Source organism: Podospora anserina, chromosome 7 (genome assembly GCF_000226545.1).
Source record: "Podospora anserina S mat+ genomic DNA chromosome 7, supercontig 1".
NCBI classification, from domain to species: domain Eukaryota; kingdom Fungi; phylum Ascomycota; class Sordariomycetes; order Sordariales; family Podosporaceae; genus Podospora; species Podospora anserina.
In genome coordinates this window covers 2,001,629-2,018,906 of record NW_001914854.1, presented here as the reverse complement: position 1 = coordinate 2,018,906, position 17,278 = coordinate 2,001,629, and the positions used below count along the sequence as shown (strand labels likewise).

The 17,278-nt window shown below is 52.8% G+C and overlaps 4 protein-coding genes across 4 annotated transcripts; 1 reads left to right on the top strand and 3 right to left on the bottom strand.

Moving 5' to 3' along the window:
- Positions 1–867: 867 nt before the first annotated feature.
- Positions 868–2,017, bottom strand: PODANS_7_7630 (uncharacterized protein; the record flags this gene model as incomplete). The annotated part of the gene is made up of 3 exons (XM_001908087.1): positions 868–1,414; positions 1,477–1,635; positions 1,983–2,017. 3 exons carry the CDS (start codon positions 2,015–2,017, stop codon positions 868–870), a joined length of 741 nt encoding a protein of 246 aa, XP_001908122.1.
- Positions 2,018–2,922: 905 nt separating this feature from the next.
- PODANS_7_7620 (uncharacterized protein) lies at positions 2,923–4,851 on the bottom strand (the record flags this gene model as incomplete). Its single annotated transcript, XM_001908086.1, has 3 exons — positions 2,923–3,718; positions 3,770–4,674; positions 4,849–4,851. 3 exons carry the CDS (start codon positions 4,849–4,851, stop codon positions 2,923–2,925), a joined length of 1,704 nt encoding a protein of 567 aa, XP_001908121.1.
- Positions 4,852–5,780: 929 nt separating this feature from the next.
- PODANS_7_7610 (uncharacterized protein) lies at positions 5,781–7,094 on the top strand (the record flags this gene model as incomplete). Its single annotated transcript, XM_001908085.1, has 2 exons — positions 5,781–5,934; positions 5,989–7,094. Coding segments are annotated over 2 exons (1,260 nt in total), but the record flags the coding sequence as incomplete, so codon positions are not given.
- Positions 7,095–7,595: 501 nt separating this feature from the next.
- PODANS_7_7600 (uncharacterized protein) lies at positions 7,596–16,288 on the bottom strand (the record flags this gene model as incomplete). The annotated part of the gene is made up of 2 exons (XM_001908084.1): positions 7,596–11,381; positions 11,531–16,288. Coding segments are annotated over 2 exons (8,544 nt in total), but the record flags the coding sequence as incomplete, so codon positions are not given.
- Positions 16,289–17,278: the final 990 nt, after the last annotated feature.

Below are 17,278 nucleotides of genomic sequence, written 5' to 3'. Positions count from 1 at the left end.
AAGAAGTGGTTGTGCGACAAAAAAGAAAACCACCCAAAGCTGTCTTGTTTACAAAAACAAGTTTTCCCGTTCCTTGCAGGTGGTCGACCGTCAGTGCCTCTCGCTCTCTCGGGGATCTCGTTTCCAGGGTTCTGGCTGACCGCCTTTGCCAAGACCAACACCTCTCCCAAGACCTTCAACTCCCAGCCATCAACCCCACGATCACCTCTCTTCAGTTCAGCTGAATATCATCACTCGGAATCTATCCTGCAACTATCTGACTCGGTTATCACCGGTTCAGTCAAAGAATTTATCTCTCATATCCAGCCACTTTATTTCTACACATTTCCCCCTCCACGAATTTTCTGTCTCTCATCACTGCTTAAACCAATCCAACGCTCCTACGTGGAACCGCAGTCTGTCCGATCTGTCCTGACAACGTCCCCGCTGGTCTTGCAACGGCTCGTCGGGCCCTGACTTGCCCTGAGGCTAGCCTAAACTTTAAAGCCCAGTGAACCCGAGCTTTGAGCAAGCTGTGATCCAACTCTCTGTTGCCATAGAAAGAGGAGGTCGTAGAGGTGCAAAATTTAGCAGTTCTCACATACTGGTAGAACTCAAAGGGCATGTCTAGCTCACATGCTTCTGATGCTTGGGCAGGAATGTCTCATTTCTCGAGGCTGACTGCCACGAACACCAACTATTGAGACATACATTACACATCACACATGTTGAAATGCAGGTAGTTGGTGATGACTGGGTATCTTTTGACGCCACTCGGGGCCTCCCCCGTCGGCCATCTATTCAGTGTTGACCATCCTACCATGAGGCAAAACCACCCGCTACCACAAAAAACCATAGCCATGTCCTTTTTGCAGTGAACTGAACCCCTCAGTAGAACGACTCCACCATCGTCTCCTTCATGGTCGTATTAATCGCCCCCGGCGCCGCACCCTCACCCAGCCTGAACACACTCTCAATCACGCTGAGTTCCGGCGCTGTGGTATCCAACCCCGTCACCGCCATCCAGTCGTTCACCACCATGCCGCCGCCAATAACATTGCTACCTCTGTTGACACTGCCCGCCACAAGAGGTACCTGCAGCAAGCTGCTCAGCTCATCCTGGTCCTGAATGCTCGTCTTGGGGTGCACCAGACCGCCTTGGTTGCTCAGCGCCATGTATGTGCCCACCAACACGTGATCGGCAATGGTTTGCCTGAAAACTTCCACACCGAGGACATCAGCGATGATCTCTTCCGTCTCAGGCTCTAGATCGGGGTGGACGAGGGCTGTGTGGTCGTTGCAGACGATGACGTTGCCGAGGGCCGAGAGACGCTCCTCGATGCGCTGTATGCGGATTTCGTCGGGGAGGGAGTTGCGGAGGTGTTGGAGTTCTTGGTCGGTGGTTGTGGTGGGGACGAGAAGACCTTTTCGGTTACTTTTTTTTCATTGTTAGCTCAGCCGCAGGACAAGAATATGTTGAGAGAGTCGACAACATACCCAGCTGTTAACCGCCCAATGATCCGCGTGCCGGCAATCGTCGTTCTGCAGATGGGAATGACATCCTGGAGCTCGGCCTCGAACACGCTATAGAAGTTTTCGCTGGCACCGACCGCCACGAGGGCGTAAGAGTTTGTGAGGGTGGAAAAGACACCAACTCTGTAAAATAAAACGTTAGCCGTCTGTCGTCCCTCTTTCTGAACAAGTAGTCCGTGTGGCTTGTGAAGTCTGCATGCTGTTGTGCTGTTTCGGTACCCCGCGTTTCCCCTCTTTAGACCCCAATGTCTGAGTATAGGCACCATCCCACTCCCCTCGAGATATTCGAGTCAAAGGCAACAATGCTCTTGAGCTGTCCCATATGAATGCGACCAGACAAAACCCCTATAGCACGCTCTGTCGTCGCCGCGGGGCAGGTTTTCCTCCATGATGAAGATAGCGATAGAGGTGTGGTGGGGTGGGGCAAAAATTGCATCGCAATGCGCATCGCATTTCCATGCAGAACTTACTCGTTGGAGTTCTCAAATTGCGCTCTGACAGCCATGTTTGCTTCCTTTTTCTCTGATTCCTTCTTTTTTTTAAAAAAAAACCTCGGGGTATCGAAAAAGTGCCGGACTTGATACGACAAAAAGAGGCGTTGCGGTGGAAGGCTGGTGGTGAGTTTGCTTGGATTGCTCTGTTGGATGGTGGAAGCAAACAGGGCGGCCGAGAAGAAAATATATCATTCTGGGGTCCTGGTCGGTCAGCCAAGAAACCTAGAAGGAAGTGGGGCCCAACCCAAATAGTGGTCCCGCCTGGTGACTAATAGCTAAACAGACTGTGCTCTCCAGCCAAGGCTTATCTAATCGCAGGGGCGAAAACGCAGAGCAGCATAGTCTTTTTAATCTTCTCTGGTCACTCTCATCATCACAAATCATTTCAGACTTTGCCTTTCATCGCCTTCTGCCAAACCATTCTCGGCTTTGCCTGCACTTATGGTGACTCAAAGGGCTGGGGGTTGGCAAGGCTAAGGCAGATTGTAATGCATACGCCACCCAGTCCCAAGGGCGAGTGACTCAATGCCGCAATTCATCATGAATCACTGGTAAATAGCCTTGATTGGTCCCAAAAGTCTCAAGGATGTTAATCTTAGTAAATGTATGTAGAATGGTACAGGGTTGTGTATGTTTGATGTTGCTAGACACTCCCAAAGGCCAAATGATTGTTTATTCATCTCACTGCATACCCTCATGTCTTATACAGGCTCCTGCTCGCCATGCCACATGAAAAACTTCAAATGCAGAACAAAGTAACTTCATGATGCTGTGATCATGCAGGTCAACACCCCTTCCAATGCTTTTCCTCCAGTCCACCAGAGGTTCCGGTTGTACGCCAATTCGCCGCCAAAATGCATCTACAAGTATATCCCACAGCTCCATGAACCAAACACCGAGATCCCTCTCCCGGTCTTTAGGCAAGCTCCACTGAAGGAAAGTACCTTGGCCCGGCAAATCCTTGGGCAACCACTGCCTCGATATCGATATTGCTCGACCGATCAGACAGGTCCTGTGGAGGACTCCACATCTTGAGGAGTATAAAACGCCCGCTCACTGGCGGATCAAACCGAATGGTGCACTTATTCTTATCCTTTTCGATAAAGAAGTGTGCCAACGGTGCCATGAGCTCGCCACCAACTGCCCGTACCGCCTCTTGCGTTGCGATTTGCGAAGCTTCTTGGGCTTCTTCCAACGTCGTACTGCTGGTACTTTCATGCTGCCGTCCGCCACCGCGAGCGGTATATCGACGCCGAGTCAAGTTATCGAAAGCTCTCCAGTCCGAGGACGGGTTACCCCATGGGTCTCGGTCCTCTTCGCTGCTCTCGCTCTCAAATGGCAGTGACCCTATACGGTTCGGCGTCCTTCTGTTACGTGACCGGAGATGCGGGGGAAGTACACGTCCATCATCATCGTCGTCGCTACCATCGTCGGTACATTCTGTCGTAATGTTGAAGGGTGGTGGCGGTACAGCAAACTCTGGCGGGATTTGGGCTGTTCTATAGTCCTCATCGTCGTCCAAACCAAAGCTGAATTCCCGCACTGGTGGTTGAAGGCGTGTGATGGAACTACCGTCCTCCTCATGACGGACCGAATATACTAGGGTGTTATTTGTCCTTTGTTGCGGGGGGAGATACTGGATCTGATACTGCGCTGTGCGGGTGAGGAGCTCGTCTGACTTCATGGCCACAAATACCATCCCTTCTCTAACCCTGTTCCTGGTGTAAGTATGCGATATGTGGAGAGGATCGATAGAGACATACGGGCATGAGTAGCTTGATCCGGGGGCCTTGATGACAAGCTCGGTAAGGCTGAAAACGGTCCCGCCTGTATGCCTCAGGATGATGTTGCACCGATTGCCTTTGGTGCAGTACACTGAATCGTCATTCTTCAGGATATTTTCCGGCGGGTATTGTAGTGATTCTTGATAGAGCCCCCCGTCACAGCTCACAATCTCCATGGTCAACCTGCCGGGCTCCAACTGTCCATAATGTCCATAATGGAACCCCTTGAACTTTGGACCGACCTTGTCATTGTCCAGCTTTCGCCGCTTGGTGCGACGGGTGTCCTCGGTGTCCTGGCTGTACAATGTGGGCGTCATGCTCGTGGGAGCCAGTGGTGAGATGAGGGTGCCGATATTGGGCAAGTCCAAGAGGGCGCGAAGGTGAGAGTTGGCGTCGGGATGCTCATCGGAGACGACATGCGAAGAAGTATTATTGATGCGGGAATCAAAGTTGGTGGCGCGGAGCAACCGCTCGGGGCGGTAGCGGCTTGATCGTGAGCCTGACCCCGACGCCATGCCAGGTCGAGCTCTCGAGCCAAGAGACCGGAGAGGGGGGAGTGAGGGAGCGCCGGGGACTGCGGGCGGGTCGTTGGTGGTGGGCGGATCACGATTGAATCTTCGTCGCAGATCCCTATCAGCAGAGGACATGCTGGCTTCCGGATGATAACGTCGGTTTTCTACAGCGTCGAGATTCCGGCGGACCCGTTCAATGTTTCGGTTATACCTCGCTATAGCTCTATGAAATTCTCCAGACGTGGTTGTGGTTGTGGTTGGAGCCGTACGACGTCGTTCACCAGGGATCCGCTCTCGTCTGCTGGGCACTCGTGGAAACCACCACGGCCTGGAATCATCCAATGGGTCGTTGCGCTGCGAGGAGTTGCCAGACTGTGGGTTTTGGTCAGAATGAAAATGCATCTGCCCTGAAAGACTCGAACAAGGCTGTTGGGCAGTTTTGGATATGCAGGCTCCCAGGCAATCAAGCAGGCGGCCGGGCGCCCAAACAGAGGGCCAGGAGGGACGAGGGTGATTGGGGGGGTTTATGTCGGAGGCAACACTCACCATGAAAAGCGACAAAGGCACAGGCACTGATGACCGCAGCGAGAAGCGTGATATGACTGTCGCAAAGCACGCTATGAAAACAGCAGCAGTAGAGAGTCAAGGGTCGGCCTTGGTATGAAAACAGCAGAAGAGAGTCGAGCTGGGTTGTTGCAGAGAGAAAAGGAGCAAAAGAGTAAGAGGTTCAATCCGCAGGGTCAAGTGGACACATGAAGCGCAGAAGAAGTGCAGTGGATGCTGTGTGGATGTCAGGAAACGGGCATCTTGGGGCCTTTTTGGTGGGAGGCGACAGCAAAGGGCCCGTTCACTTCTTTAGCTTGTCCAGTTCAAAATGGCGGGGTTTGAGAGAATGAATGGCTAATTGGTAGCATGTACCTGCAACGTCACACTTCTTTGTATGGGCACAAAAGTACTTATTAAACCCGCGTCACGCCAAGCCACACTGGCATCGCAGCCGTGCATCGTCCCCATAAATCCCGGGAACATCGTTAAAACCATCTCTTGACTAGGGATTACGGAAGACGGCAGTACAGACGAGAAACACTTTGCAAATTGGCGACACAGGGAAACAAGAAACAAGAAACAAGAAACAAGAGCAAGATAATCACAAGAAACGGGAGCCCGAGCTTATCAGGAACCCCTTCCCTCCTTCCGTCTCGGTTGGTCCACAAGGCTGCACCGTTTGCCTGGAGTGATCAAACACAACCTGCAGCCACGCGAACTGTCACGTTCAACCTCACACACAGACACACACACCAACACCTCTCTCACTCTCTCAGGAGTGGTCGATCGTCATTCCTTTGGCTTGGAGCTGGCGTTGGGGTTTTTTACTCCAGACTTTCCTTGATCTCTGCGGCTTCTCATTTCGACTCTTCTCTTGCACCATCATTTCCAACCTCAATTATCGACTCGACGAGCTCGAGAAACTCACTTGAGGACTGGCCACGATGGAGGCTCCAACCTCCGAACCAGCCGGCAACCCCAATGGCACTGGGAACACCCAGAATCTCACAGTTCCTGTGATGCAAGAGAACACCAATGGATCTGTTCCAGCACCCACCTCGACCATATCAAATGGCATCAGCGCAGGTAAGTTCTCACCTCTCTCCCATCACATCTTACAGTTACTAACCCCCATCCCAGATGAAATCGCCCTCTACGACCGACAAATCCGCCTCTGGGGTCTCAAAGCCCAAGAATCCATCCGCAACGCCAACATCCTCCTCATAACAATGAAAGCCCTCGCCAACGAAATCGCCAAAAACCTCGTCCTAGCCGGCATCAACTCCCTGACCCTCTGCGACCACTGCCCCGTCCTACCCTCCGACCTCACCTCCCAATTCTTCCTCCCCTCTGACCGCTCCCCAGTCGGCACCAACCGCGCCATCGCCGCTTCAACCAACATTCAACGCCTTAACCCCCGCGTTAGTATTAACATCGACACCCTCGACATCCGCCTCAAACCCCCTTCCTACTTCTCCGCCTTTGACATCATCATCGCCACCGACCTCGACGCTCCCACCCTAAACCTAATCAACACAGCCACCCGCCTCAACAACCGCAAATTCTACGCGGCCGGCTCTCACGGGATGTACGGGTTCTTGTTCTCGGACCTCATCGAGCACAACTTCATCATCTCAAGATCCATCTCCAACGTCCCCACCGTGGTAGGACCGGAATCCCCCACAAGATCAATCATCTCCTCCAGCCCCGACCCCAACGACCCCAAAGTCGAAAACGTCACAAAACGAGAACTCTTTTCAACATGGCTACTGGCTAGTTCCTCCCCCCTCCCAGCGGAAATTCTCAAATCCCCCCGCCGCAAAAAAGTGGTCACCCCTATTTTGTCTTGTCTGCGAGGGCTCTGGGAGTTTGAATCGCAGTTTGGCATTCGGCCCAACCCGAATGATAAGGCGCAACTGGCGCAGTTTACGATTTTGTGCGGGGAGCAGCACAAGGCGCTTGGGCTGCCGGCTGAGACGCTGAGGAGCGAGACGTTGAGGGCGTTTTTGCAGAATATTGGGGGGGAGGTCTCGCCTGTGGCGGCGGTGTTGGGGGGGCAGCTGGCGCAGGATGTGATTAATGTGCTTGGGAGGACGCAGCAGCCGATTCAGAACTTTGTGGTGTTTGATGGGGAGAGGTCGGAGGCGGGGGTGTATGCGTTGCATCCGACCGAGGGGGAGTTGGGGAGGGGGTTGTTGCCTATTAGTGGGGGGCAGCAACAGCAACAGCAGCAGCAGCAGCAGTAGCAGATGCGGAGTGAGGAGGTTATTGATTTGGATTGAGAGGAGGGGGGAAGTGCGGTGTGTTGTTGGAGATGATCTGGTGGGAAGGACATGCTTGGTGATAGTTGCGAAAGTGACAATGGCTGAGATGTTGTGGATCCTTTTCTCGGTTGGCTTGAGATATAGCTGCAGAAGTGATAATAGGTGGATCATCGCGGTGATTTGGAAGTGAGACACGAGTGGATTGGGATGTTTTACATACTTCGGGTGCAAATTCGTTCTTCGGATAACTTTCATACAGACTAGTGTAGGCGGTTGACCTCTATCATTCGCGTGTCACCATGCCTTCGAAAGCAAACAGCAAAATTATCAAGATAATTACCACAGCTTTATTCATCTTTGGCCGTGTCTACATTCTCATTACATAGGTACATCATCCTAATCATTTGCGCCTCATACCAAGCCCAAAATATCAATCCATAAAATCCACCAAGATGCCCCCTTATTTTCATTTTCATATGTTCGTCAAGCATAAGCAGCCCACCCCGAATACAAAACCGCCAAATTCCCCACACTCCCCGCCTTCTCAATCAAATCATTCACCGTCGCCATCACGCTCAACGTCTTGCTCAGCTTCTTCTTGACAACCTCAATCGCCCTATCCGCCTCGCTGGGCTCGTTCACGTTCCCCTTGACCCCCTTCTTCTCCCCCCCCGCCTCCTCGTTCTCCTCATTCTCCCCATCATCCTCCTCCCTCGCATTCTGCTGCAGCTTGGCCATCCTCACCGGGCTAATGCTCCACTGATACAACGTGTCGAACCTCAGCGAGTCCAAAACAGTCTGTATACTCCCCGCCTCCTCCCTCAGCGCATCAAGCGTAAACTCGCAGCACCTCCTAAACACACCCTCGGTCTTGGTGATTCCCATCCCGTCGACAATGTCCCTCGTCAACCTAAACGGCACCAGTTCCGGGACTGGCAGGACTCTTCCCATTTCAAACGCCACGCCCAGATCAATGTGGACTACCTCGCCAGTCTTGGTGTCGAGGAGGATGTTGTGCCCATGTCTGTCACCCAACCCCAACACATGGCCCAGCATGGAAATCGCCGCCGTGGTTCTCGTATAGGCGGTGCGCTTGTGGAACCACTCGTCAGGGTCGGGGAAATACTCGATAAAAAAGTACCTCATCACCGGGTGGAACTTCTCCGTGACCCTGCGGTAAACCGCAATCCTGTGCTCAGTAGTCTTTGTCTGCGCCGTCGAGATCTCCTTCCTGCATTGCGACCCCTTGAGGTCCTTGGGGTAGTACTTCTCGTGAGCGGGCATGAGATACTCATGCAGAGGTATAGTATTCGAGACAAACTCAATCAACCCCGAACTGGACGTCAGCGGCAAAACCTTGTACGTCCTGATGCCGAGGTTTCGTTGGCGGGTGGTACGATGAAGTTTAAGCAACTCCGACACGGCAGCAAAAACCTGCTCCATGATAGCATCCTGACGCAAGTCATCATTACCCCCCTTGACCAATTGTTTATACCGTCTCCCATCCGACCCAATCGCCGTCAGAATCTTTGGCGCGCTCACACCAGAAGCAATAGTCATATAAGGATCAAACTTGACAATCATCGGGATATGGCTGTAATCACACGTAGGCGACAGCTCCATCTGCATGGTCGGCGGCGGAATCTTATACTTTGACAACGTCGTGAGGAAGCTGGGCCCATGCTGAGAGTCCTTGATGGCAATTTTGGAACCTTGCTTGAACCTGTTCGTGTCCCGATCCATGGCGAGCATATGGTACACCCTGCTTGTCTGGTCAATCGCCGGCCAGATGGCAGACACCGCCTCGGCCCTGGTAAGTGCCTTAGCAACTCTATCCGTCGCCTTTTGCCGGGAAACCGCAACATCGTCGTCCTTATTGACCTTTGTCCTCGCCCCAGACCAGATCTGATACATCCCGTGATAGGGATGATCAACACAGATCCGATAAATGAGATCAATAAGCACATTCTGGAAGAGAGTCTTCTGATCCTGTACCCGAGACGAAAGCTGGTTCATCAACGGCGCAAACTTTCGAGTCGGGACCTTGCCAATGTACCTCTTGACCGCCTCATTGGTAGCATCCTCCTCCGACCTCTCCAGCCAAAGAGCCGTGAACCGCAGCGCATCGTTGTTATGCTCATCCGAAGCGGCCAAAGATAGCAGATAGTTCTCCAAACTGAGCTTCACAAACTCAGTCCTCGACTGCTCAACCCTTCTCAACTCCTGCTGATCCAAATCGAGCCACTGCCGAGCCTTCGCCAAGTGACTCGAGTACCTGCTCTTCGTCTGCGAGTCCCTCGAGCTTGAAATCAACTGCTTCAGCTGCTCAACCTCATCACTCTTGCCCTTTTTGAGGTTCTGCAGCCGTGCCAAATCCTCCAAACTATCCGGGTTCTGGAGCTGCTCATCACAAAACATGGCAAACTGGTGAAACACCTGTCCAGCCTCCTTGCCTTCATTCTTGCCCCTGAGCTCCTTCAGCGCCGGCTCAAGATACTTCTTCTGTGTGCTATCCGGGCTCTCCAGCCTAGCAACCGAGACCTGAAACCCAATCTTGGCCAACAAATCCGATCGACTGACAGGAATCGTCTGCTTCTTCAACGACGAGTCCTTGTCAATAGCTTGCAGCATCCTAATGGAAGAAATCATCTCCCCCTGATCCCACAGTGAATTCGCCGCCTCCATCCGAATAGCTGCATCCACATTGAGCCCCATAGCCTCGCTTGGCTGGATCAGATCGGTGAGTGTGGTTGACAAATTCAACGTCTCTTGGTGCTGTCGGTGGAAACGGAAGATATCAGACGACAGCAGCAGTCCTTTAATCTGAGCAAACCGGGCATCTGCTGGTGGGATAGTTGCCGCTCTCAGTTTGTGATGCTGGCTCCACATACTCAATGTCGTCTCCCGACAAGACAGGATCTGACTGACATCCTCATACCGTCCGCTCATCATCCACTTCGACCTCGTCTCAAACATCTGAAGTCCCCTCTTCATCTCAGCCGGGTCAGTGATACTGAGAGCATCATCTAGTTCCGCCAAAGCAGCCAGCACACCCAGCTGGTGCCTCATGCTCGTCGTATTGAGACTCTTGCTGGTCAAGTGCTTGATGGTCCCCCGAAGCCCATCATGAATAACACCCCTGACAGCCTCAATATCCGAAGCCTGGTGCATACTCTGATACGCTCTATACACCGTCACCGCCCAATTATCATTTGTCGCCGGCGCCGGCAAATTCCAGATTTCCAGCCTCCTCGCCGTCGTAAAAGTGCTATCCAGCGAGTTAGAAGACTCATCCAGACTCTGCTGCGTCTGCAACAACGAGTTCGACAACCCGGCCAGACCCAAACTACTCAACGCCTTGATAAGCGCCTGCCCATCCTGTTTCGAGGCAGCATCTCGACTCCTCAAATGACTGTCATACTGCGCCCCCCTGAAAGCAAGACTCTTCCCACCATCATTCTCATACTCCAACCTGGCCAACACCGTACTCAGCGAAGCATCCTGTGCCAGCCCGTAGTACGCATCCGGATCATCAATATTCTCAAAGATATCCAACAAAATTTCGCTCGAATCCTCCACCTCCCTAATCGCCGATGACCTCCTCGACGCCCTCGACTCCTCGCTCGAAGCCAGTTCCGCAAACAGCAACGCAACCTTGAACATTCCACACCTCGTCGCAGCAGCAGCCGCACTCGTCAGATTAACCTCCAACCAATGCCCCCGATCTGCAATGGAAGCCTCCCCGGCAAGTGGCTGCGTCCTCAGGTACAGAATCGTGTTGAGCAACAACTTCACATTCTCCCTCGCCCCCTCCTCCTCGTTCTTCAACCATTCCTTCATCACCTCCGAAAGCTGCCTCTTCACCCCCTGCTGTTTATCCAGCTGATAGCTCAGCACCAAGTGCACCACAAACGGAAAAGCCTGCTCCGCAAACCCCTTGACTTTGGTCAATATCGGGGGCAGCACTCTCAGCGTAACATCATCCGGCACCGCCTGCGCCAACAACGTCGTCAACTTTCTCGCCCAGTCCGCCTCTCCCAACTTCGCCCCACTAAACACCTCCTGCTCCCTTACCTTCTCCACCTTGACCAGATCCGACTGCGGCGTCCGGAACGGCTCCCAATCCAAACTATCCGCCAGAGCTTTACTCAAACTCCGCTGGCAAGCTGCCACAAGCTCCTGGAAGTTATCAGCAGCCGCGTCACTGAACACAGTCCTCAGCGCTGCCTCCGCCAGCCCAGCAGTCAAACAATCCCCGCTGACAGTCAACTGCTCCATCAGATTCAGCAACCCCTCCTCTGAACTCCCTAGTTCTTTCCCACCCGCTTTACAACTCAACGTCTTGTACTCCTCCAGTCTGCTCTCCTTCAACAGCCCCCCAGGAACTTCCCCACTAGCGGCAACCCACGCCCAATCACCCTCCCCGCCCAGGCCAAGTACTCGCCACTCAACCCCATCCCTCCCTCCTCCATACAACTCTTCCAAACCACCCCCTTATACTTGACAGCCTCCTCATCCTCCCCAATAACATCCAACCCCCTCTCCTTCGGCGCAGGCCCAAACTGCCCACACAGCATCCTCAAGGCAACACCACGAGCAGGTTCATTTAGCAGCTCATCACCCTCGCTATCAGCCCTGTCCCAATCTTTGAGGATCTCCATGAGCAAGTTACTCTCATTCGTTCCCCTCTCTGCGTTGCCCATGACTCTGATCTCCGCTGCCGACTGAGTGATCGCCCTGAAAGCTTTAAGATGCTCAGGGTTCTCCTTTAGAATCTTGCTCTCATACCCCTTGAGATACTTCCCAAACCAATCATGAAACACCTGGGCTTTCGACTTTGTGGCTCGGAACTGGGACTCCTGAGTTGTGCTCGACTGGGAGGATTCCAAAAATACCCTCAGGTCGGCCAGGGACGAGAGCGCATAGCCCGCGAAGAAGGATGGGGTTTTGCTGAGGTGGTCAGAGCCTTTGATGATGAGGTACTGCGTGATGCCCAGCGCATCGTCTGCGCACTCGGGGTCGACGACGAAGGCCCGGATGGAGTGCAGGAGCATCTCCAACGGGTAGGCGGTAAGTGCTGTAGGACCAGCAAGGCAGATCAACACTCTGATCTTGCGCAGAACCGAGCAGGCGTGAAGAGGGCCAAGGGCCGGGTGAATGGTGTTGAGGAGCTTCCGAGCAATAAACACCACCAACGCCGGCGTCCAAATCTGATCCAACTCATACGGCGTTCTGCTCAAAAGGTGAAGCATCTCAATGGGGAGATACTTCGCCCTAAAGCACGGTTGCTGATTCGGCGGAAGCTTCGTAGGCAAATGGCCATACTCCTTGATCATCTCAACAATATCCGCCGCATACCCAAGCCCTTCATTCCGTCTAAACGCCTTCTCGACCGGATCCTCCTGGTCGAAGGTCTCAAAAAACGTTGCAATAATGTCGGCAAAATTGAGGTGAATCTGCTCCAGAAACCCTTCCTTAATAAGAATCTTGATCAGCCTCTTCTCCCCCGTGATCTGCCCTTCCTCCCTCTGCACACTGACATCGTGCGCGATGCAATACGCAATGATCTTTGTAAAGTTCCTTTTGACCAGCTCCTGCAGCGTCAACCCCAGCATCTTGGCCAACTCCAACGCCTCAGTCTCCTGCCCCCTCATAATCATAATCGCCGCCGCCTCCGTCTGCCCCTCCGCCAGCAAATCCTGCAGGCTCTTGAACCCAAAGATCTCAAACGGGATATCCTCAATCGAGTTCTCATCCAACCACGTGTAAAGCAGCTGCGGCGCAAACAGCCGAAACAGCTCCTCCGGCCCGCTCAACTTCAACTCCTTCGATATCCTCCTCAAACACCACCCCGCATACCTCACACTCCTCACAATCTTCCCCGGCGTCTCAAAGATGTGATAAATACACCTCCTCAACAGCGTCGGCCACCTACACGCCAATTCCGCCAACACAAACAACCTATACGCGATCCGCTCCTCCATCGACGGATCGGTAGGCAAGCTGTCCAGCACATCCAGGAAAATGTCATCGTGCGTCTTAAGCACATACAACCCAAACACCCCCGGCAACCCCTTCCCAATCTCATACTTCACCTCCATCCCCCCCTCCTGACACACCCCCAACAACGTGCTCCTCGCGCTCGGCAACCCCAGATCCCCCGCATACCCCGACCTCACCTCCAGTATATGAAAAAGCAGCCCACTAAACACCCCCTGCACAACCGGACTCATCGAGTTGTTCGGCAGCGAGCTCTTGACAAGGTAATGATACAGATCCCCCACCATCCGCCCAATCGCCTCCTCTAACTTCTGATCCGTCCAAAAGTAAATAAACCCATCCATCACATCAATGCACGTGCAAAGCGCCACCTCACAGCACGAAAACTCATCCTCCGAAATAATTCCCCCAACCGTCTCAAACACCCTCACCACAGTCTTCAACCTCGCCATCCACCCACAAGAAAACAACTCCTTCATAAACACCCGACAAGTCAACAGCTGCTCCTTTTCCAAACTCAGCAGTTGCTCCATCATCGGTTCAGGTACATGCCCCAGTTCCCCCTCATCCTGCCTGATAATCTCCAGGTAATGCACCCTCAGCGTCGTCTCGAGATAAAACGCCTCAGGGGTCCAACACAAAAGACTATCCCTCCTCGCCAACGTCTTCCCCTTTGACACAGCCGAACTCTGGCTCGTCTGGGACTCAAACTCGTCGTCAATGTCCATAGCATCCATGCTCCGTCCAAAGGCCTCCTTTTGAGCCTTTTCCTGAAGAGCAATCGACAGCTTCGAGTACAGCTTCAACAAGTGAGACTGTTCCTTCCTGAGCGCTGCCACCTGGCTTTCCACAAAGGGCGGGATAAACGGGACCACCGTCGTCAACACCAGTTCAAAGAACTCATCGATTTGAGGAGCCGCGAGAATGACTCGGAAGGCGCCGTCAATGACCTCAAAAAGTGTCGACTCCAAATCTTTGGACATGGAAGAGTTGAGATTGACTAGTTCTGGAAGGAGGGTGGCGCCAACAAGACAAGCAAGCATCATGCTCTGCAACCGATCCGCAGATATCGCAACTGGCGCAACACCATCCGGCCCGCGCTTCTGCCACGACTCGGTGATCTGGTGAAGTTCTTCCAGTTTAGGATACAGTAGCTCGAGGATAAGGCGCTTTGCGGTGTGCGACCCAGTTGGGTCGACCGTCTGTTCTTGCTGTTCCTCTGGCAGGATAACATCCTCGGGTTCAGCCATGAGTGTCGTTGCTGATGTTGTTTCGTCCTCAAGAAGCAGCAGATACCGCATCAGCGGATAGGCTTGACTTTGCTTCTTCCAGAACTGTACAATCGCTCCCCCAAAGAGCCGGAGAGGAGCACCCATCTTCAAAGCTGGCATCCCAAAGCAGCCTCTCAGGAGGTTGGTCAGATCAAACGGAGCCGTATGTACCGAATGAAGTGAGGCATAGGTCAGTTCAGCTGGATTCCACTTGACAAAAACCCACCGGATGACATGGCTGGTCGTAGCTTGGCTGGCATTGGGTGACATGGTATTGCGTAGACGCAGGAGGCTCAGCATCAACTTGAGAGAAGAGTCAACCAGGATCGCAGGGCCGCTGATATCGGCGGTTATGATCATGTGGTTCACATCACCGGCCAACTCATGTCTTGGGATCAGGGACGCTTTGATCACGGAGTCCAAGAAGACCGAGGCAGCACGTGTGGTTGGTGCCAGGCTGACAGACCGCACACCAAGCTGCCACAACTGCTTCCAGGTTTGAGACAGGGAGGCATCTCGACAAACTTCATGGGAGGTGAGGCTGGAGCATGCGATCATCGCCCACGATGCCACGACACCTTGCTTCGCCGTGACACATTTCGACAAGTCTGTGATGGCCTCTGTGGCTTCTTCGATAGTAAGCAGCTTCTGGCGGCTCAGAAAAGGCACGAGTTGTAATGCTGTCAGCTGCACTGCAGGATCCCGAGAATTGAGTTTCTGATGGAGCCTGTTTGGCGTGTTAACCATTCGACGTCTCTTGCGAGGCTGGTCATTCTCGGGCTCTTGCTGCGAAAATGGCTTGTTTGAGCTGCGGGCGTAGATGGCCTCTAGGGTGGCGAGATTCTGCAAAAGCGCCCAATTTTGCTCGCCTCCTGTATTGTACGGACGAAGGCTGAAGACGCCAGTGGTTGGATGATCGGATGGGAGGAGCATTCCAGTAAAAGTGATATCATCAAGCTGGAGCCTTGCGCGTTCTTCTCTCCTCGAGTAGTCCGACCAAAGAGCATCCATAAGTTCTTCCACATCTTGAAGAAAAGACTCGTCTGTCGACTCCCGAAGTATGCTCTCCAGATAAAGATGAGAAGCATAGATGGTCTTGAGCATCTCATCGCGAATACTATTCAGCATTGCGTCCCGGGATAAGGCTCGCGGCTGCCACCAATGAGAGAGCAAAGGGGTCAGAGTCATGACAAGCCTCTTTGAAAGAGCGATGTCGTCGGTCTGGGTGCGAGTAAAGATTCTGTTGAGGGCAGAAAAGGCCACTTTGTGCAGCTCCCCTATTTTCATCTGGCGAAGTTGCAGAATCTGAAGAATGATTCGGGATATTTCCCCTGCCCGTCGTAGTACCGGTGCATTTGGTGCAGCCACCAGATAATTCAAGCATGACAAAAAGTCTAGAGCGACCTGACTACCAATCTGGTTTCCGCCCTGGGATGAAAGCCCGACGGATGATGCTCTCAGAGTTGGCGCCGGGGAGGCGCGAGAGCCGCTATCATTTCCACCTACCTCGAGATAGCGAGAGAGAGCTTCGACACAAAAGTCGACACAAGCATCCCAGCTCTCACCTGAAAAGGCGGAGAGATTTTCGACATTGGCCGAGTTCTGAAGGAATGTGCACAAAGCCTTGGCATAATCTTTGAGCAGAGGTGCGATGTAGGTATCATCGGGTCCCTGGAGCACCTGTGTGATGTGGTCGATGATGGCTCTGGCTGTTTTGCGCTTGATCCGTGAAGCTCCATGGCGGACAGCCAGCCTGAGGACCTCGGCGCACTTTTCGAGTCTGGCATTGGCAGTAGCACTGGCTCTGGCTGATTTCTTGGAAGTGAAGTAGCTTGCCTTTTCCAAGACTGTGCATCGGAAGAGGGCTTCGTAGATGGAGTGGTATGACTTGTCATCAAAGGGATTACTAGTTTTGTATTAGTTGTGGTATGCTGTGGATTGAGGTATGGGACCTACACTTTCTGACTCTGAAGGCCCCCTTTCTCTGCCGTCTTGAAAAACTCCAACAAACCTATGTCAGGGTAATCAGTATACATAAACATAAATGCAGGACAGAGCGAGAGAGGCATACTGTCAAGAGCTTCTTTGCGCTGCGTGGCTGTTGAATGGACTAGCTGGGCTGCATTTCAATGGTCAGCATGTGTATTGTTTACTTTCATCAGCCTTGTCTCTGCAACCATGTAACACTTACCGGCAAGCGCCTTGAAGTTGAGAGGCTCATTGCTGTAACCCTTTCCACGTGCCATTGCGTCTTTTGTCCCAGCTGACCGTACCACATCGAATTAAGACCAGGATTGGCTCAGATCTGACCCAGGACAGGACGAAAGTGGATTGTGGTCAGGATTGGACCCGAGAGTCCAGTTCCCAGCGAGTTCAGAGTCTGAAATACAACACACAAGTTCTGTTGTGGTGGCCGAGTGTGTGTTATCTGTGAGATCTGATGTTCAAATGGAAGGAGGAGAGATAACGGTAGGTGTTGATAACTTGGGTTTATGAGAAGTGAGAATTAAAAATTGAGATGATGGGAGAAGAAAGTGCAGCCCATTTGTGCTGCAGCGGATGGGAGAAACGCCAAAGTCTTCAGTTTTAAAAGGCTTCCACGTTGTTTGTCCGTTGGTATTTTGTGGTGGGAAAGGAAATGTGTTTTATGGGCAGCTCTTTCATTTATGAAGGGAAAGATAGAGTTTGACACTTGAGGGCAGCTCTTGCCTGTTTGTGGACAGAAAATAGACGGGCAACGGCAGTCGCATCCCAAAACATTGGAAGGCTCTCTCTATCGCACCTGCTGCTGGAGGAGTGATGCAGGAAGCTATGACCACTTCCTTCCCCAAGTTGATGACCCCTGAGGATCCACTGGGTGCCGATGAGATCCACAGGGCGCTGGCAGAATGGCTC